Genomic DNA, 22,213 nt, shown 5'->3' on the forward strand with positions numbered 1-22,213 from the left:
CATCTTTAATGTGAAGAGCAACTCACATTTCTAAACCCATCACAGCTGTGTAACAGAGAAAGTCTTCACATGAGTAAAACCCACCCTCTTTGGAAGACAGAAGAGTTCATTACCTACATGATTCCTTTGGAATATTCTGCTGTAGAATTTCTCTTTTCCCACCTCACCTCCTTGGAGGGCATCTCTCTTGACTTCCTCCCTGAATGCCCATCACTGATTAAAGCTTGCTTCTTTCTGAGCTTGCTGGTGATGATAGGTTTGAAATGTTATGTCCTGCTTACTCATGTTCATCTCCACCCCAGGCCCCAGAGCATCACCTTGCACAGATGTGGAGACCAAATACAAGTTGGTTTGCCTTTTACTTAACAGCATTAGGATTGAGGAAAAACCATAAAAACTCATCAGCTGTTCATCCAGCAAACATTTATTAATCATCTTGGAAGACACAAAAATGAATAAAGCAGGCCCTATGCCCCTGGGAACTCCGAGTCTATTGGATGTCTTGAAGGCTTAATGATGTCTGGTAGATCTTTTCAACTTTTTAAAAAAATTAATAAATTATATGTACTCTGCAGAGAAAACTTTGTTTCTTTGCGTTGAGCTCTTATTCCATGTGCCTCTGTAAAAAACCTAGATTATTTTCTCTACATACTCCAAAAAAAAAAAAAATCAATCAGCAGGGGGTGAGGAATGTCAGCGGCTGTCCCCAAGGACAGTGGTCAGATTCAGTCTTAGTTGGTACAGATGGTACTTCAGAGCAGGTGGGGGAAGCAAGGAGTAAGCCTTCAGATCTTTCATTTATGCAATAGTGCTGATAACTACCAAATACTGGGTGTTACCAACTGCCAGAAAATTTGTATGCATAATCATTAAGCTTCCCAATAAACTTGCAAGGTTAATGTCAACATCAAAATGTTCAGAGACTATTCAAAGCAATAAATTAGTAACTTGTAACTAACTTAACTGGAACCTGTAGTAAGCATTTTTCAAAGCATGGAGTCTTATCTGCACCACCATTCTGCTACTATCAATCAGAGAGTCACAAAAAAGAGTATGGAGTTGGGGGGCATGGCATGGCTACAGTCAGTTGGGAGAAGTGGGCATGGTCAAACCCTGACCACCCCCTTTCGCTTTGTTCCTTTTTGCAGGAATTCATGAGGCTGACAGTGTCCGACATGCTGGTAACGTATATCACCATCCTGCTGGGCGACTTCCTGCGGGCTTGTTTTGTTCGGTTCATGAACTACTGCTGGTGCTGGGACCTGGAGGCTGGATTTGTAGGTCACCATTTCCTGAACATTCTGCAGAAAGGCATTCCAACCATCCTCTCTGATATAGTTAGATGCATTCTATTATTCTGACATTTAGATGTTTAATGTCAATCTCCACTCTGTGAAGTAGTAAAGTATTTCATTTTTTTCTAGTCAAGTCACAAAATTCAATAGATAAAGAAGTTTTTTTTTAATATTTTCAAATTTTAAATCCCCAAGATTTAACCTTCCTGTATTTGGATTTGGCATGTTTCCTCCTTTGATCCACACCCATGTGACCTTCCTTTTCTCTCTCCTCACTTTGTTTTCCTCTTCTCTCATTCCTGTCACTTTTTATCTCCATAGCTGGAAGACAAATCAGGAAGCAGGTTTAAGCTGGCCTCACAAAGACCCCAGCTCCCCACTACAGCTCCCCTGTGCTCACACACTTTGTATCCTTTCAAACAATTGACTAATCTCCAAAACTCTGAAAATCAGAGTCAGGTTGAAAATGTGAATCTGTCTGAACTCACTCCTTTCCAAGAGGAAGATGAGAAGGAGAAAAGAGAATTGGAGGAGTGATTGATTTATTTTGTTTGCTTTTAAAGCTTTCTTTACATTTGACTCCTCGTTTAATTATTTGCATTTTGTTATTTATTTTATTTACACTTTACTTGATCATAATTTCAAGATACATTTCTGATTAAAGCATTGATAAAACATTCTCTTAGGGGGTGTCCCAAGAACACACTGTCAACCTGCAGGCCCTAAAAGGTAAAATTCTCTCTCATTTTTAAAAAATCTGACTACACCCTGTGGCTTGTGGAATCTTAGTTCTCTTACCAGGGATTGAACCTGGACCCCCAGCAGCAGAAGGAAGGAGCCCTAATCCCTGGACCACCATGGATTTTCCAAAAAAAAAATCTCATTTTTTAAATTGAAGAAGACATTGAAGAATGCTTCAAGTTTGAGAAATTTAAAACTCTTTTTAGGGGCTTCCCTGTTGGCTCAATGGTAAGAAATCTGCCTGCCAGTTCAGGACCACAGTTTCAATCCCTAGTCTGGGCAGATCCCACATGCCAGAGGACAACTAAGCCTGTGGTTCAACCACAAGTATCGAACCTGTGCTCTACTGAGCCTGTGAGCCGCAACTACCAAAGCCCAGGCACATTGCAAAGCCATGTGCTCTACAACAAGAGAAACCACTGCAATGAGAAGCCCACGCACTGCAGCTGGAAAGTAGCCCCGGCTTGCCACAACCGAAGAGCATCAACAAGCTCTCCGCGAGCAGCAATGAAGACCCAGCACAGCCAAAAATAAATAAATAATAAATAAATCTTAAGGAAAAAAAAAAGCTCTTTTTAAAAAGTTGAAAACATGTTAAAGAAATAGAACCCTGAATCTGAGGTTCCTCTCTGCTCACCAGAGCAGGCTCTTTGGGGTGGAGTGGCTTGGTCGGTTGGCTGGTAGTGGGATCTGGCTGACAGCACCTAACAGACTTTCTCTATCTCTCCTCTTTCTCTCTTTCCCTCCAGCCCTCATATGCTGAGTTTGATATTAGTGGAAATGTGCTTGGTTTGATCTTCAACCAAGGAATGATCTGGTGAGTTATCCATTTCCTCTGGGCATCACCTCATCTGGGAAGTCAAAAAGCTGGAATCCCAGGCTTAGCCTCTCAGTCAGCAAGAGAGAGCCTGGGCAAGTCATCTGGCCTCTCTGAGCTCCTTTCCTTCACTTGAGCAGGACTAGATTTGAACCAGGATGGTGTCTGGCCCACTCTGTTGCTACCATGTACATAGCAAGGGGAGAGAAGCATGAAGGAGAGAGAAAGAAAAAAGGAAGAGGGAGGAAAGAGAGAGGAGGGAAGCAAAAAAGAAAAAAGGAAAAAGTAGGATGGGAAGGAAGGAAGAGAAAGAAAGGGAGGCAGGAGGAAGTGGTGGGGAGGAAAGATAGGAAAGAGGGAGACACATGAACTAAGGAAGCTGCCTGACTTCAGCCAAAGGCTTTCAAGTGTGTTAGTTGCTCAATCATGTCTGACTCTGTGACCCCATGAACTGTAGCCCACCAGACTCCTCTGTCCATGGGATTCCCCAGGCAAGAATATTGGAGTCAGTTGCCATTTCCTTCTCCGGGGGATCTTCCAGACCCAAGGATTGAACCTGGGTCTCCTGCATTGCAGGCAGTTTCTTTACCATCTGAGCCACCAGGGAACCGGGCAAAGGCTTTCAAGGGCTCATTGCAAGCCAATATCCAATTCTTTTAAGGACTTCCGATACTTTTCTGAGCAGCAGTGCAGTTTAATGGAGACCACAGAGTAACAGGAGGCCATGTAATTTGCTTCATGGCTGGAGGTGGGGCAGTGGTAAAATCCTGGCCAGAACCCAAGCCAGTAATGCTTAGAACATCCCTGTCCTGAGGAATGGATGGCTATGGCTTGGTGATAAATGTCCTGGCTAAGTGGGAGATCCCTTCCCTTGGGACCTACAGGGAAAGCAGCAAGGCCTCCTGCCCCTAGCCCATCAGCCCCATTTCCTTCTGCCATCTTTCCCTGGCCTCTCCTGCTGTCTAGTCAACCAGGTGTGCCATCTCTGCCCTTCCAGGATGGGTTCCTTCTACGCCCCGGGACTGGTGGGCATTAATGTGCTGCGCCTGCTGACCTCCATGTACTTCCAGTGCTGGGCAGTGATGAGCAGCAACGTCCCCCATGAACGCGTGTTCAAGGCCTCCCGCTCCAACAACTTCTACATGGGCCTCCTGCTGCTGGTGCTCTTCCTCAGCCTCCTGCCCGTGGCCTACAGCATCATGTCCCTTCCGCCCTCCTTCGACTGCGGGCCATTCAGGTGCACAGTCTTGGTTGGAGGGGAGCAGCTCCTTTCCTGGGGCAGTCTGCTCAGAGGTCTCAGGCCCAGAATTCCAGTTCTGATATCACATCAGCCTGCAAAAGGCCATGGAGTGGAGCTTTGGGCAAGTTATTAACACTGTCAACAGAGCTTTCTGCAGGATGGAGATGTTTTATGTCTGTGCTATCCAACATGGTAGCCACCAGCCACATCTGGCTGTGGAGCACTTGAAATGAGGACCAAGAAGTTCAAGTTCTAATTTTATTTCATTTTAATTAATTTTAATGTAAATAACCAGCAGTGGCTAATGGCTACCATATTTGTTATGGTATGGTTATAGTTCTCCAACTCATATTGGAAAGTGCAGTTCTAACTTTTTAACATATGGGTAATCTACTGCCCTGGATTACCTTAGGATGAGTTAACAGGGAGTATTCTGAAAATGAAATGACTATCCGTTTACAAGTGCCATTCAAATGTGAAGCAGCTGCCGAGACTCTTGACTGGGTCCCCGTGCTCTACAGAGCACTATGGGCCAGACTAGGTTCAGAGACAGTATATAAAGAGATAATTATGTAAAGAGGTAGACAGAGAGGTAATGTGTATCCACTGCTCTGCTTCCAAATGCAACACCCTCTGAAAACAAAGCCCTTTCTTTCCTGTGTAAAAAAAGACTCTGTGGTTCAAGAGTTTGGGATGCTGCCCCTCTATCAGCCACCTCCTTACTTAGAAATATGCAGTGCACACTCCTTTATTCAAGGCTCTGCAGTAACGTGCAGGGAGATGTGGTGTGCAAGCTGGTGCCTCTATCCCCGCTAACCACAGACCCTTGCTTCACAGAACACCATCCAGGGCCAGGAGGAGGGTGAGGCAAGTAAGGTGCCCACCCTGCACTTTTTCAACCCCAAGGGCAGTACCTCCTTAAACTGTGCAGCCCAAGGCCTCACCCACCTCACTCCAGTCCTGGCCCTGCCTGCTAACGTAGGTCCACATGCTTTGGGAAATGCTGAGCTGGAACTTAGTTTATAACAGACTGACGTTGAGAAAGCCTGTGGTTGTGCCCCACAGCAAGGGCCTGGAGTTCTGAGGAGTTCTTGGCAGGAAGGCTCACGGCAGAGTGTGAGGGGGCTGAAAGGGGGTCCAGACAGAATAAAAAGGGGGGCTAAATCCAGAGTGGAGCACCACACTGAGCCATAGGAGGCCTATGTGCCAGGCTGAGAGACAACCTCAGCAGCAGAAGTGGCAGAAGCCTCTTTTGGCTTCTTCCTGAGCAAGGTTTGGAAGGCTGGGCTCTGGAAGTGAACTCTGGTGCCCCTTTTTCCAGACCGCCCACCTGTCCCAGGCAGGAGGTCAGTGAGCGGGCCTGCACCACGTCTGGCCCTCAGCACCTGCCCCACTCTTGCTTCCTCTGCTTCCTGAGGCCCTTGACAGCCGACCCCAGATGGCAGAGGAAGGGACCTGAAAATGGAGCCCAGAAGAGCATATGGCTGTCACCTCCTTCCTAAACGCCTTCTGAGCGAAACCCAGCAACAGCTAGAACATTCATCACAGCTGTTCTCTCACTTGCTTCAGTGAAAGTGAAAGTCGCTCAGTCCTGTCCAACTCTTTGTGATCCCGTGGACTATGCAGTCCATGGAATTCTCCAGGCCAGAATACTGGAGTGGATAGTCTTTCCTTTCTCCAGGGGATCTTCCCAACCCAGGGATTGAACCCAGGTCTCCCGCATTGTGGGTGGATTCTTTACCAGCTAAGCCACAAGGGAAGCCCAAGAATACTGGAGTGGGTAGCCTATCCCTGCTCCAGGGGATCTTCCTGACCCAAAAATCGAACCAGGGTCTCCTGCATTGCAGGGGGATTCTTTACCAACTGAGCCGTCAGGGAAGCCACTTGTTTCAGAGCTTTACTCAGTGGTCTCATTTTCAGTGAGGCCTTCCCTAGAGATGGTAACTAAAATCACACACACACACACACACACACCCCTTATCATTACTTCTGATTATCACATCTCTTCATCAACATCTAGCACGCCACTCTTTTTCCTTTTTTAATCTTATTTGTTGCCCCCACCAGACCATAAGCTCCATGAAGGTGTGATTTTCTTTTTCTTCCTTTCTCCCTGGTTTACACCCAGTATCTAGGAGAAAACACCTGGTTTATGGTCAATGCTTGAACCAGCCCCTTCACCTTGCAGAAATTCACTTTTCCAGGGAGGGACTTAGGGTTTGGACCAAATCCAGGCAGGCAACATAAATGAGTGAGGTGGACAGCATTGTATAGCATGAAGTTAAAAGTAAGGGTTGGCAAACTACAGCCATGGACCAAATCCAGACCACCCCTTGTTTTTGTAAATAAAGTTTTACTGGGACACAGCCTCATGCATTTGCTTGCATATAATCTATGGCTGCTTTCTAATTACAACAGCAGAATTTAAATAGCTCCAACAGAGACCACCTGGTTCACAAAGTCTAAAATCTTTTCAGAGAAAAATTGCCACCCCCATGATTTAGAGCATAGAGTCTAGAGCCTGGTCTGTTGTTTGCCAGCTGGGTCATCTTGAACAAGTTACACTGCAAGTTCATCATCTCTGAGACGGAAATAATGGTAGTGCCTCCTTCATAGGGTGGCTGTAAGGATTTAGTGGGCTTATCTATTAAGTACTAGGAGAGGTATGCTAATCCATTGTAGGACATATATACAAGTTTGTTAGTTTCAGTCCTGCCCAAATCCGGGGTAGCTGGTAGTCATAACAATACTACGAGGTGGTGAGCATTATCTATACCAGGGATCAGCTAACTTTTTCTTTTAGAGCCTGAAAGTACATATTTTAGGCTTTGGGGATCAAGAGGCAAAAATCAAGACTATTATGTAGGTACTTATATAACAGGAGAGGAACAAACATCCACAAAGTTTTTATTGACAAAATTAAAAATATGATAATAATAGAGTATAAATTTTTGTAATACAGGGCTATGAATGAGAAGAATGGAATTCTTCTGAGGGAAAGGAGGTGATATTTCACACAATAGAAGTTCAAAGTTGCTATTCTCTATCGTCAAAAATTAGGGGATTCCTTGGTGGTCCAGTGGTTAAGACTGCACTTCCACTGCAGGGGGTGTGGATTCAATCCCTGGTTGAGGAACTAAGATCCCACAGGCCATGTGGCCAAAAAAAAAAAAAAGTCAAGTGTCCTGCCCAGACTGCTGCCTTTGCTGCCTGGATCCACTTTAGTAACATGGCAACACATCTACCACCATAGGAAAAAAATTGACACAAGCTTCATTACTGCCAAGCCATTGAACTGCTGTGCAGTACTCCAGTACTCTTGCCTGGAAAATCCCATGGACGGAGGAGCCTGGTAGGCTGCAGTCCATGGGGTCGCGAAGAGTCGGACACGACTGAGCAACTTCACTTTCACTTATCACTTTCATGCACTGGAGAAGGAAATGGCAACCCACTCCAGTGTTCTTTCCAGGGATAGGGAAGCCTGGTGGGCTGCCGTCTATGGGGTCGCACAGAGTCGGACATGACTGAAGTGACTTAGCAGCAGCAGCAGCAGGACAAGTCAGGATATTCTGTTTCTATTTCTGATAAAAATTTACAAATATTAAAATGATTAAAAGTCATGAAAGAAAATGTTTACAATTGACATTGTTGATTCAGTTGTACACGATAGATTCAAATGTTTTCTGCAAATTACTTAGTGATGAATAAGAATAACCATAGTCTGCACAAACTGAAAATTTCACAAGCTATGTTAATTTGTTCAGCTGTGCCTTCTTCTTCACTGTATATAGTTTGACCATTGTCAGTTGTAGCACATCATAGCAGATTCTCCTTTATTTCAGTTGTGCTGAATCCCAGTCAATTCAGTTGTACTAAATTAGTGTTTTCTCAATTTCTTTGAGAAACTTTCACCCATATAGGTCCTGCACAGAATATTCATGGGATTTAATTCTCCAGTCACCTTAGACTTGGCATTAACTCCTCAAATAAATAACTGATCAGTATCAGTTACATCTATTGACTCATCAAAAGCCAAGGAAAACCACTTGAGATCACTTGCCTTGTGTCTGAATACGACATCATTCTCAATGTTTTCAACTCCTCAAGCAGCTGCTCTCGGTGGAAAATCTAGAAGTTTTAAGTTTATTTTCTCTGAATACATTTCTTTAGCTCCTACAATATAATTACTTCATCACTGGTAAATGAGAAACATTTGGAAACTAGAGGAAAGGGGATCCTTGTTGTATAGAGACAGAAAGCTTTACCTAAACTATCTCCTTCCATTACATGGAAAGATAAATTTGTAAACGATAAACTTGAATGTTTAGCTGAGGATGTTTTTTCAAGATCAATCTTAGTAAAAACTATTTTTCTCTGTTTTTAATTGAAGTATAGTTGATTTACAATGTTGTGCCAATTTCTGTTGTACAGCAAAGTAGTTACATACATGCATACATTCTTTTTTTAAATATTCTTTTCCATTATAGTTTATCCCAGGAGATTGGATATAACTTCCTGTTCTACAAGTAGGACCTTGTTTATCCATTCTAAATGTAATAGCTTGCATCTCCTAACCGCAAACTCCCAATCCATCCGTCCCCCAATCCCCACTCCTTGTCAACCGCAAGTCTGTTTTCCGTGTCTGTGAGTCTGTTTCTGATTTGTGGATAAATCCATTTCTGTTATATTTTAGATTCCACATATAAGTGATATCATAGGATATTTCTCTTTCTGACTCACTTCACTTAATATGATAATCTCTAATTGTGTCCATGTTGCTGCAAATGGCATTATTTCATTCTCTTTAATGGCTGAGTGGTTTTCCGTTGTATGTATGTACTACATTTTCGTATCCATTTATCTGTCAGAGGATACTTAGGTTGTTCCCATGTGTTGGCTATTGTGAATAGCACTGCTATGAACATAGGGCTGCATGTATCTTTTTGAATTACAGTTTTGTCCAGGTATATGCCCAGGAGTGGAATTGCTGGGTTATATGGTAGTTCTATTTTTCAGTTATTTTAAGGAACCTCTATAATGTTCTCCATAGTAGCTGCACCAATTTACATTCCCACCAACAGTGTAGGAGAGTTTCCTTTTCTCCACACCCTCTCCAGCATTTATTTGTAGACTTTTTCATGATGGCCATTCTGATCAGGGTGAAATGGTAACGCATTGTAGTTTTCTTTAATTAATTAACTTTTTATTTGATTTTTGTTTGTGCTGGGTCTTCACTGCTGCGTGCAGGCTTTCTCTAGTTGCTGAGAGTGGGAGCTACTCTCTAGTTGTGGCACTCAGGCTTCTCACTGCGGTGGCTTCTCTTGTTGTAGAGCACAGGCTCCAGGAACACGAGCTTCAGAAGCTGTGGTGCATCGGCTTAGCTGCTCGCAGGCAAGTGGAATCTTCCTGGACCAGGGATTGAACCTGTGCCCTCTGTATGGACAGGCAGATTCCCATCCACTAAGCCACCAAGGAAATCCCTTACTGTAGTTTTTATTTGCATTTCTCTAATAATTAGTGATGGTGAGCATCTTTTCATGTGCCTACTGGTCATCTGTATGTCTTCTTTAGAGAAATGTCTATTAAGATCTTCTGTCCATTTTTCAACTGAGTGGTTTGTTTTTCTGTTGAGTTTATAAGCTGTTTGTATATTTTGGAGATTATAGATGAGGCTATTTCTGAGCAGTGTTGAAGGTGCAGTCTGGTTACTTCTTGCCATTTATACTAAAATGTAAGAAAGAGATAAATTGAGGAAAGAACTGATGAGCAAAAAGGAACCAAGACTTGATGATTTTAGAAATTCTCAGCCTAGTCAGATTGCAAAAGACACTAAGAGCCGATTCTCCGTCAGGAATGCATGCTCTAAGGAGAAAGTCAAGGGGGAAGCTGGACAGCCTTTTGCTAGCACTTCTAAAGGATCATAAGATCTGAATATTCATTCACACAGAGGATTCTTTTAAGAATCTTTAAAGAAGGTTGTTCAACTCAGATCTTCTCAACCATCTCAGCAGAAGCCAGAAATTGAATATCCAGGAATGATCTGTGTAGGACTGTCTTGTGAACTGAATTCCCACAACATGGGTAGAAGATCCACCAGGTATTTGAGAATGTGTTATGAGCAGTAACACAGCTTGGACTGAAAGGGGAAGAAAAAAGACAAAATGAAGGAAGCTGTTGGACTCCAAATATTCTACAGACAGTAAACAGGCTAATTAAATCTCCTTAGCTGAAACATGTGCTACTCTTCAAGAAAAAGGAAGGATAATTCCAAGGCCAACGTTTTGGACCTGGAAGGCAGAGCTGCAGGCAGGTATGTCAAGCCAAGGAAAGATTATTTTCAGGGCTTTGAAATCTAATGGAATTTGGCTGATTGGATTTCAAAATTGCTAGGAACTTGTGATTCCTTTCTTCCTTCCTTTTTCTCCTTTTTGAATTGGAATGTCTATAACTGCTATCCTGGCTGGCCCACCGTTGTGTTTTGGGAGTAAATAACATGACTGAAGTGACTGAGCATGCGTGTACAACTTGCTTTCTAGTTTCACAGCTCTCATTAGAGATAGAAAGGAATTTTGCCCCTAAAATGTATCATATTCTTGAGTCTTATCTACATCTGATTTAGATGATGAGATTTGGGACTTTGAGTCCATGATATTTAGGTGAGCTGAGACTTCAACCATGTAGAGATGGTGGTGAATGTATTTTGCAGGTAGAATGAGTATGAATCTTTGAACCCAGAAAGCAGACTGGTGGGTTATACAATGGTTCCCCAAAATATCTAGGTCCTAATTCCCGGAATGTTACCTTATATATCATAATGGCCTTTGATTATCTGATTAAGGATGTTGAGATGGGGAGATTGTCTGAATTACCCTGATGGGCCCTAAATAGCAAGTGTCCTTATTAGAGGGAGGCAGAGGGAGATTTGACTATAAAAGATCAGTAAGTGGTGTGACTTTGAAAGCACGAAGAGATTTGAAGCTTTTATCCTGCTAGCTTTGAAAACAGAAAGGGGCCATGAGCCTAGGAATGCAAGGAATGAATCTCTAAAAGCTGAAAAAGGAAAGGAAACAGCCTTCCTTAGAGCCTCCCTCTGAAAGGGGAGCAGCCCTGCCAACACCTTGGTTTCAGTCCAGTGAAACCATTTCAGACTTTTTGGGCTCCAGAACTGTAAGAAAATAGTTTGTCTTGTTTTAAGCCACCTATGTAGTAATTTGTTATAGAGTAATCACTGAAAACTGATACATCATCTAATACATTATAATTCAATGACAAAATAATCTACACTCTATTGTGACTTAAGCATACCATTTGAAGTCCACTTTTCTTGTTTTTACAAACAAGAAAATGGGTATGCACTGGTAATTTTAAAAATAATAAATTAAATGTCATAATATGGTGATATGTATGGCACTTGAAACCACAGACAATACACAAATAAATGAGCATGGTTGTGTGCCAGTAAAACTTATTTACAGACACTGAATTTTTATAAGTCTCAAAATATTATTCTTCTTTTGATCTTTTCTCCTTATTTAAAAATGTAAAAATCATTCTTAGCCCCCAGGCCTTATAATATCAGGTAGCAAGCAGAATTTGGTCCATGGGCCTTTGTTGGCCAGTCCTAATTGACACATAAGAGCAAAGCAAAGCTTCTAGATGCAACATTTTGCAGGGCACTTATAATTTGACAGCCCCATCCTCAATATTTCATATGAATTCATGTCTATATTCTCTAAACAACTTCCTGAGGCAAATGCTGTTATTATATTTATAATACCATATTCTACTATATCATTACTGCACTATATTATACAGATGAGGAAACCAAGGCAGAGAAATTTTCAGTATCTTACCCAAAGATATCAAATCTCTGCAGCACTACCCAATAGAACTAGATGAGGGGGAAAAAAATCCACATCAGCTCCTCAAATATAGGAGCTATTAGTCACATGACTACTGAGCAATTAAAATGTGTGACTAATATATTGAATTTTTAATTTAATTTTAATAGTCACATTGGACAGTACAGCTCTACCAGGGAGAGTGAGGGTATAAATACAGGCAGAAGGTAAAAAAATTTTCTGTGGTGTCCCACAGCTAATAAATGGAGAAATGAGGATTTAAATCAGGAATTTCAAAACACAAATTTCATTTCTTGGCACCAAACTACCAATCAAAAGCTAACAGCAGTCAGTAATCTCTGGGCGGGTATTTATGGAAGGCAGCCTACAAAATGGTTGTTAGGTATTCAAAGAATATTAAAGTTACTGTTGTAAAGTGTCCAGGAGCCTACCCTAGGCAATCAGTCTCCTGGAATTACAACCTGAAGACTAAGTGTAGATATCTTTGAGTCACCATGAGGGTGTCCATCACATCAGTCTCTGGAGAGCTGCCCCCAAGTCCAGGGGCCCAGAGGAAGCTCCATGTTGGTCTCTAAGCCACATCACAGACCATTTTCTCCCATGAGAGTACATAAGGAAAAAAACAAACATTTTCATCTTGCCAAGGGAGGGGCCAGGCACAGGAAACCAAGGTAGTCTGAGAGATCATGAGGCATGGTGGGGTGGGGAGTCAGGATGCTGGGGCAGCCCTCTCTCATCTACAGGACATCCCCTCGTGGGGCTTTTTTCCTTTTTTCAACTTTTATTGGACTACAATGTTGTGTTATTTTCTGCTGTATAGCAAAGTGAATCAGCCATTTGTATACATGTATTTCCTCTTTTTTGGATTTCCTTCCCATTTAGGTCACCACAGAGCATTGAGCAGAGTTCCCTGTGTCACACAGTAGGTGCTCATTAGTTATCTGTTTCATACATAGTGGTGTCTATGTGTCAATTCACTGCAGTCCCTGTGCAGAAGAGCTCTGCTCTTCCAGGAGAGCAGTTGTGAGTGGCGGCCTGGACCCTCCAGGTATGGACACAGTCATTCATGCCATATGAGCTAAGAAATATGCTATAATGTATCCTCTCCTTTTTCCAGTGGGAAAAACAGAATGTATGACGTCATCCAAGAGACAGTTGAAAATGATTTCCCAACGTTCCTGGGCAAGATCTTTGCCTTCCTCGCCAATCCAGGCCTGATCATTCCAGCCATCCTGCTAATGTTGTAAGTTAGCCAGGAGCCATGGCCCTGCCTCATGGAGACCTCCCCTTGCAGTTGAGACTTCCTTGGCAGGTCCTTCTTTCTTGCCCTCTCAATCTAGATTTCCCAGAAGTAGATCCTCAGACAAGGATTTAAGTGCAAGTAGTTTCTTGGAGGGGGCAGTGTGTGTAGGGACATAAGACAGAGAAGGGACAGGAAGGTGCATTCTAACTCCTGCAGTGACTTTAATCCTGATGGAAGCTCTGGGAAACAGTGTGCCTCTGCGTTATCCTGCTCAAGGTGAAAGATTGGGACATTTTAGATCAGTTCCCATCCATCATGGGTTGAGTGCCACTGGGAGATGTGGCAGGGGAGAGGTGTTGGTTAACTCCCCGGCAGTTTGGGCCAGCGGCATCCATGGGCAGAATGATTTCTGTGCAGGCTGGAGAGGAGGCATCAGGCACTGGCAATGTATGTCTTTCAGGGAACACACTGAAGACAGGGCCCAGGGATAAGGGGAGTCTGGCAGCAGCTACAGCTCTCTCCAAAACGTCCACCAGAAATATCAAAGACCCACCCCTCAAGAAAGCTGAGGCTGATGCAGCCTGTGCCTGGCTGGGCTCACGGGATTTCTCTGCAGAGCACCCTGTACACGAGAGCATTCGGTACATCTGTCACCGTCATCCTCACAGACTGAACATGTGAGCGGGCTTGGTGATCTCTGTGTCCCCAGTACCAGCTCCATGGCGGGGGCATAGAAGGCAATGAATGTTCAAGGAAGGAAGAGGGCAGTATGAAATATTCCCAACATACAGACATATACAGACAATCATGTGCAAGACCATAAGATTAAGCGGATGTTAACATTTAGCAATATTTGCTTCCGATTGGTCTCTTTTTAAAAGAAATAAACAGTACACGTCAAGCCCACCTAATTTTCTCTCTCCCTCCCTCTCCAAAGGTAACCGCTATTTGGATTAATTTTAATCATTTTCAATCTGAACCATTTAATCACATGTATGTACTATTGCTTCTGAGTTATAAAATTTTTCATGACTGGTTCAGACTACACAGCTTCCCTCACTCACATTATGTTTGGGGGACTTTCTCATGTGGATACATGAACACACATTTTAATGACTCTTCTTTGTTCCATTGTGTCTCAAAAATAATCAATAAACAATCTATAATAGGAAGAAAAAAGGATTTTATTTGAGCCAAACTGAAGACTATATCCCGGAAGACAGCTTCTTAGATAACTCTGAGAAGCTGCTCCAGAGAATCCTGGTTTTCAGCACAGTTTTATATCTTGTCAGAACAAAGAACATTAAACAAATCAGGGATACATTCCTTCAAGGTTTCAAAAAAAAAAAAGAAATAGATCAGCACATACACAATGAGTCGGTATGGCCTTGGCACCTGGGAAGAGAGTCTTATCATTGAAGAAGGACTGGAATTGGAATCCTAGGAAAGGAGACATTTAATCTTTATTTTTCACATGGACATTCTTTACTTCTAGTCAATGCATCTTTTTCTTTCATAATTAAAGCTGATCTAGGAATCCCCTGGTAGCCTAGTAGTTAACACTCTGGACTTTCACTGCCCTGGCTCAATCTCTGGTCAGGAACTGAGATCCTATAAGCCAAGAGGAGAAAACAAACAAAGAAAGCAGATGTACAGTGTATGCTTCATAGGCCACAAACGGGCTATTTCAGTTAGCATAAAATTCAAGTTAACTCCTCTTTAAGCCAGAGTGACTTCCCCAAACCTTAATATGTGAAAACTGCTTTTATCAGTTGTATGAATAAACCATAATTTACCCATTTCTCTGCATAGAGATAGGTTGTTTCCACTCTTCTGCTATTGCAAATGCTCTCCTTATATATGTCTCCTTGTACACAGAGTTTTCTCTAAAACAGACTTCCAGAAGTGGAATGGCTGGGTCATAGGTATGTTTCTTCAATCTTTGTAGACAGTGCTGAATTGCTCTCCAAAATAGGTATTTCCTTACACCCTTGATTTCAAATATCCTCTGCGTCTAGTCTGAATGTGAGGGAAGGTTGACATGGTAGTGACCACCACCTGAGGAAATGCTGCAACCCAAATGCCAAACCTGACCTTGCAGGCTGCACAGGGAAACGCTAAGCTTGGAAACAGCTTCAAAAGAAACAGCCCCCGAGGAGCATTTTATCATCTCTCATCTCCAGCTCCTCCCTAAAGAATGGGCTGTGAATTAGGAGAGCAGGCTGGGCGCCCTCCCGACAGATGGTGGTCCCTTCACTTGTCTTCCCTTTGGCCTCTCATCACCCATAGTCCTCTGAGTATTTGCTTTAGGAGGCTCACTGGACACCTCTGACCTATACTCTGCCAAAGGCAATGTAGTTCCTCCCTTCTGCCTGCAAGAGAGCTCTTGGACCCTGCTGAAGTGACTCAGCATGGCCCCAGGGCAAGGATCAGATGACCCAAGCTGGGCAGCTGAGGCTTGAAATGCAGGAAGAAAAGAGACAGATAAGGACAAGCTGTCAGAGCACCTAGTCCAGGAGGCATCCCAGGCTTTTGTGGCCCCTCACTCTCAAGTGGTACATCCAGGTCATAACCTCAAATCCCAGGTCCCATGAAAGGGAAACCAGGCTACAGCTTTAAGGACACCCAGTCAGCCAGCGGGGGCCGGCCTCTGAAAACCACAAGTCCAGGACAGACATTCCTGTCCCTGTACCCTGGGGGAGGGCCTTCAGGGTCTATGCAGTTGTGTTTCTAGGCAAACTTGGAGCAGGTCACCTAGCACCCCTCTCTCCTCCCTCTGCATTTGAAGATTGTGGAAAGGGCTTTGGCATCAAATTTGGCCTCTGACAAGTGCTAACAGATAAGGTGGCCTTGGGCAAATGACTTAACTCTCTGCATTCCGGGATGCTGATCCTTAAAAATGGAAGTCATCATTTCTTCTTTACGGGGTTTCAGCAAAACCATGGAGATGTGGAGTGGGATCCACGTGGCACAGAGCCTGGAACCCAGGCTGCTCCTGCAGACAAGAAACACTGCCTCTGCCCTGCCTCTTCAGATTTCCAAGAAGGGGACTGATTCCTCTAGCTAACCTTTATTAAACACTCAAAGAACTAAAAATGTGTTCAATAAAATAGAACAGGGATATCTAAGACCTTCTTGATATTAGGTGGGGAACTTAGGATGGTTAGACTTCCCACCAACCTGCCCAGAGGCAAAGTAGGTCACCTATTCCCGGAAGCCAGCTATGATTCCTAGGTAAGGTGTCCAGCTCTCATCATCTTCCAAGATCACAGTACCCCTGGAGCATTCTTTTCTCTTGCAGCCTGGCCATCTACTACTTGAACTCAGTTTCCAAAAGCCTTTCTCGAGCAAATGCCCAGCTGAGAAAGAAAATCCAAGCGGTAAGTCTGTCAGGAGTTTTCATTAAACAAAATGTTATGTTTTTGGCTTTTGCTAATTCACCTTTTGAGCCATGTTGTATTCTTTAAAGGCCTTCTCCTAAACCAAACCCCAAGTTATCTGTATGGTAGGAAGCAGCCTTGAGAGATTCAGTGACACCCATTTATATTCTGAGGGTATTTGGGAATACATAATAGTAATCCCCTGGTGGGTCAGACGGTAAAGTCTGGGTGCAATGCGGGAGACCGGGGTTCGATCCCTGGGTTGGGACGATACCCTGGAGAAGGAAATAGCCACCCACGCCAGTATTCTTGCCTGAAAAATCCCATGGATGGAAGAGCCTGGCACGCACTAGTCCATAGGGTTGCAAAGAGTCGGACATGACTGAACCACTTCACTTTCTTTCAACAGTAACGACTTACATTTTGAGCAGTTGCTAAAGAACAGGAAAAAGTCAATGGGTTAAACGCTGTTCAAACATAATAAAACTAGTACCCACAATAACTCCTACTGATTAAAACTGTTGTAGCCACGTGTTCCGGGAAACATACTCACTCAGGACAACGCAGATAGTGGAGTGCAGTTTATTACACCGGCGGGCCCAAGGCAGAGTCTCCTCTTAGCCAAGCACCCCGACCAGCATTTGTGAAAATCTTTTATACCCCATGTGTATGTGTCTGAACACACCACTCCAAATTCCTTAAGACTTACATAAACCAAGGAAAATACAATCCCAATAACCCCATCATTCACATGCTATGTGCTCATGTGCTCAAACAGTCAAACAATTAGGCAATAATCAATAAACCCGAGGTTACACTCCGATTGATATGGAAAAATTTATGGCCTGTCTGGAGGAAGGGGTGATTAGTGTATGTTTACTCTTAGGCGATGAGCAACCTAGATACGATCTTCAAGGTTCCCCGGTCTGGAGGGGGTCTTATCCTTCAGTTGTTGTTTTCATAGGCACTAAACACAGAGTTCAGAGTCCATTGGAAAGGTGGCCGAGCATGATCAGCATGAACAGGCCTAAGATGGAGTCCGGGCCCTATGAATTCCTTCTTCAGAACTAGTACTAGAAATACTAAAGAAAACAGCATTGTCAGAATGACATAGTGCTCGTGCCCCATGGCCTAAGGAGCCTCTGTAAGTCCCCTCCACACTAGCACAGCCTCTCTCAACATCCGATGACACCCTGACTCCTCTCCTGCTCTCACAACACCCACCCCCACCTCTTTAATTTGGAAAAAGCTGGACCCCAACCCTCCCTAAGCCCTGTCCTTGCTTTCTCACCCTCTCTTCTGGAACTAATCTCGTCAGCCTCGCTGCCAGTTCCCCACCCACACTTCCTTCTGCCACTCTCCCTGTCCTCCTGCCCAGGTGTAGAAAACCACTGAAATACAGGATTGGCTGAGGGTGTCTTCCCCTGGCCAGATGTTCCTTCAAATGCTATGCAAACCTGAGTCCGGGGGTGCCCTCTCCGACCAGCGGTGAGAACAAGAACCAGTGATTTAAGGTGGCTGCCCTCTGGATCTCACCATCCTGGGGTCCGAAACTCAAAACACCCATTTCCCTGGCCAGGACCAACCATTCATTTTTTCTCTGCAGCTCCGTGAAGTTGAGAAGAGCCATAAATCTGTCAAAGGCAGAGCCACAGCCAGAGATTCAGAAGACACGGATAAAAACAACTCCAAAAATGACACCCAGCTCACCAAAGAAGGTATATTCTATTTCACGATGATTTTTACAAGGCGACATGGAAAGTGAAAAGAGCAAATGCTATGAAATCAGATGCATGTGGGACTGAAGTCAGAATTCTGACAGCTACTAACCAGCTGCATGAAGTTGGGCAAATAGAAGCAAGAGTAAATCGCAGGTAACCTCACAGGGCGGTGCAAGTGAGGTGGGATTATACATGTGAAGTGCCTACAGACTTCCTGGAACCAGCGGGAGGAGGAATGGCTGTAAAATGGGGACATACCAGGGTTGTTTCCCTCATTTCTATCCTGAGTCTCGTGCCACATTTTCTATGCTGATGGTTCTTCATTTCTGAAGTGACTTTGCCTTCATCTCACTCCAGATCCATCATTTCCCATGTCATATCCTCTTAGTATCTGGCTACTTAAACCACTGTAAGAGCATGCCTGGTGTCCCACCCAGATCCCTTTAAGATGCCCTGTGGTTGGCTTATATGGAACACAGCTGCCAGGGATGGAGGAGCTACTTGTTTTCTGTGCTGTTTTGGGCGTTTTTTTTAAGAGAAGAAATAGGGACATTTGTATCTAGCTGCTGCTACTCCCACCAGAACCAATTCATTTTCTCTTAAAAGACAAGAAGCACTAGAACAGCTAGAATAACATGGTGAGGAAGGGCCACACACATTCCAAAAGTGTGACAGAGCTTCAGAGGGGAGTCATCACAGACCACCTCTGCTTTGGCAGTGAGGAAAGCAAACTGAAGGAGACTGTCTCTGAGCTGTTCTTGTTTTCCAAGGATTGTCCCTGTATCAAAATTTCAGTATCAGCATGCAGCAATTTTGACCTTTCATGTGGAAACTGAATGAGATGCACAAGAAATGGCTGAGAGTTTAGGAGTTAGTTAGAATTTATAGTACGGAAATTACTTGCCATTTATTTGATGCCTTTATAACATATAGGCAAGACTTCAGGAAACAGAACCAAGAATCTAATCCCATAGTGGTATTTCCCCGAAGGTGAAAACCCTCAGTTCCCCAAATGCAATAGTGCAGAGTGACTGTGGAAGCAAGTCAGGAGGGAAAAGGGCACCTGTGTGGATATTCCTAGCAAACGCTCATTGATATCGGAATAGCAACAGGTATTAAATAAGCCATGAACAAGTGGGGGTTGCAAAAAGAGGACAAGAAGTCTGTGTGAACACAGAACCTATCCTGGTGAGTCTCAAAAATGTATGGAAGGCATTTCAAAGCTACAGCCCTCTTAGCAAGATCAGCTGCAGTCTGTCCACAGCTCGGAAGGCTGGTTCAGAGATGAAATGCAGCAGAGCGAGTGGTTGGTATTTATCATGGAGCTGAAGAAAGTGTTTGAGTTCACCTGATTTTTTTCACAAGGGGTAGGAAATGGAATAAATGCAATATTATGTTGCCATATCACCAAAAAAAAAAAAGACAAAAAATGGAATGGATGTATTTGAACATCAATGGAAGAGAAAAAATAGGTTTATAAAATATTTTCCATGAGAAAGCAAGAAACTAACGTTGGTTTGACAGTGGTCCATTCATGGCCCCAGAGTCCCAAGGTTCCTGTACCCCTTATCCACTCCCTTCCCCTACTTTCTTTACTGGCTGCTGATCTAAAGTTTGCTCCTCTCCAAATTTGAATTTTTTATTACAGATCTGAAGCTCTTTCGATTTTATGCTGATTAAATCAATATCACAGTGTTTGATTTTTTTTTTAATGAACGGGCTATCAGAACACATCAGTGGGACTAGGATGTTGGGGGAAACTGAAGAGTGTTAAACTTTCACCTGGAAAACTCCCAACAGCATCTATTGCTGCCTTCATTTAACTTCTCTTGTCATTTCCTTCTCCAGAGAATCTTCCCAATCCAGGGATTGAACCTGGATTCAATCTCCCGCACTGCAGATTCTTTACCATCTGAGCCACCAGGGAAGCCCTCTCTTTCTTGAAGTATTCACTAATATGACACTGCTCTAACAAGCAGGCCTAAAACAGCTAATGACTCAAACACAATAAAAATTTCTCACTCTATAAAGCCCAAATTGGGTATTTCCACTTGAAGGCCACTCTCCTCCCAAGTAGTGACGTGGGGAAGCCTGGCTCTGTTCATCCTGTGACTATACCTGCATCAGGCTGGGAGTGGGAGGAGCCTAGAGGTCACACATGGATACAGTGCCCATCAAAGCCTGGACTTCAGCCACAGGCCATACTATCCACAATGGAAATTTAGTCTATTTCTGTCCTAGAACTGGGTTTGGTGAAGAACAAGCCAGTAATTTCCCCCAACTCGGAGTTAAAGGAAGGAAACAAGTAGGTCAAAGAGCTGGAAATGGATCTGACTAGCAGGGCACTGTCCTGGGGTTGATCCAGTTTCCACAACCCTTTCTATCATCATATTTGACCCTGGTAGCCATCTGTGAGCTGTTATTATAGCTCCGATTTTATTCTCAACAAAACCAGGCTCAGACAGTCTAGCTTAATGCCAGCATTCAAAATCTAGCTCTCTATCCAGCAGATCATACTCCTCCAACACAGCTGTTTATACCAAGAATGGTCCAAGGTGCCCCCAGGTGCCCAAGGGTGATTCAACCATTCTCACATCACCAAATAGGACTGGAATCCACCTAAAGCACAGGGCAGCTTCCAAGAACTCCAATTCCACACCAGGACACTGTAGGGAAATCTCCTATATCCTCATTCTTGTCTTGTTCATTTCCAGGGACTGCCCATCACTCTGCTAGCCAAAGCCTGACCCTGGACCAGAAGGCACAGGGCCCTGGGGCCTCCAGTTCTGCCGGCAAGACTGTGCTGCCTGCCTCCCAGCACCTCCCTGTATCTCGGGCCCCTGGTGTCAGACCAGACTCTGGCCAAGCCCAGCCTCAGGCTCATCCTTGGAGGTCAACCTCTGGAAAGCGGGCCTGGAGACCACCCCACTGACAGCTGGGACTAATGGAGCATGGTCCTGGGGCTGATCCTCAGACCCCACCAACTCACCCCACCCCCCAAATCAGTCTCTCTTCCTTTCTTCTCTCATACACATGCATGTTCTCTCTACTCTCACTGAATGTGGGAATTTTGATTACTCAGTCTCAGGCTCTTGTTAGCTACTAAAAGAGGACGATGGCTTCACCCACCTCTTAGGAGAGCTGAGCCTTCCCCCCACTAACTATCCATCCCAGAGTCTTGGCTCAGGCAGCTCTGGACCCTGCACTCACAGCAGATTCCCTCAGCTCCAGACTCGGGAGCAGGTGCAGGGCCATGATCACCATCATAGACTTTTTGCATGGAGCCCACTTGGGGACAGGTTTCTACCAGCTCCACCAACTGGTAACAGGTTGCAAAGGGACACACGTTCCTGACCACCAACCACTTCCTTCCAAAGGGGGTGATGCAGTGTAAACAAAAGGTTCAAGAAGCCAATGAAAATAAAAGTAAAATGAAGTCCAGCCTTGATGAGTGGGAAGATGGTGATTCTCCAGAAACCAGCTGGAGGAGAGCTGATGCCATCAAGTATCAAAAGGGTACTGGAGCCTCCCTGGCAGCAAGGCAAAGAGAGAGCAGCATGGTTCCTCTGACCTAACTGAGAGTGTTAGTCACTCAGTCGTGTCTGACTCAAGACCCCATGGACTGCGGCCCACCAGGCTTCTCTGTCCATGGAATTCTCCAGGCAAGAATACTGGAGTGGGTTGCCATTTCCTTCTCCAGAGGATCTTCCTGACCCAGAGATCAAACCTGGGCCTCCTGCATTGTAGATGAATTATTTACATTCTGAGCCATCAGGGAAGACCTGGTGAAGGAAACAAAATACTACTCAGGGCAGAAAAATCTTTCTCATGCACAAAATTCTAAAATGAATGATTGTTTACTATAAAGGGTTTGGGGGGGAGGGGGCGGAGTTCTGCAAAGAGTACAGTGCAGA

General features: G+C 44.1%; 1 protein-coding gene across 1 annotated transcript in view; it reads left to right on the plus strand.

Moving 5' to 3' along the window:
* TMC2 (transmembrane channel like 2) overlaps positions 1–21,231 on the plus strand; it is a 100,248-nt gene extending 79,017 nt beyond the window's left edge. Inside the window, exons 14-20 of the mRNA XM_006044877.4 lie at positions 1,149–1,277; positions 2,786–2,853; positions 3,851–4,090; positions 13,073–13,198; positions 16,500–16,578; positions 18,185–18,296; positions 21,014–21,231. Of these exons, the coding sequence (XP_006044939.2) occupies positions 1,149–1,277; positions 2,786–2,853; positions 3,851–4,090; positions 13,073–13,198; positions 16,500–16,578; positions 18,185–18,296; positions 21,014–21,231 (972 nt within the window). The remainder of the gene's footprint in view (positions 1–1,148; positions 1,278–2,785; positions 2,854–3,850; positions 4,091–13,072; positions 13,199–16,499; positions 16,579–18,184; positions 18,297–21,013) is intronic.
* The last annotated feature ends 982 nt before the right edge of the window (positions 21,232–22,213 follow it).

The sequence above is a fragment of the Bubalus bubalis genome, chromosome 14 (assembly GCF_019923935.1).
Source record: "Bubalus bubalis isolate 160015118507 breed Murrah chromosome 14, NDDB_SH_1, whole genome shotgun sequence".
NCBI lineage: Eukaryota > Metazoa > Chordata > Mammalia > Artiodactyla > Bovidae > Bubalus > Bubalus bubalis.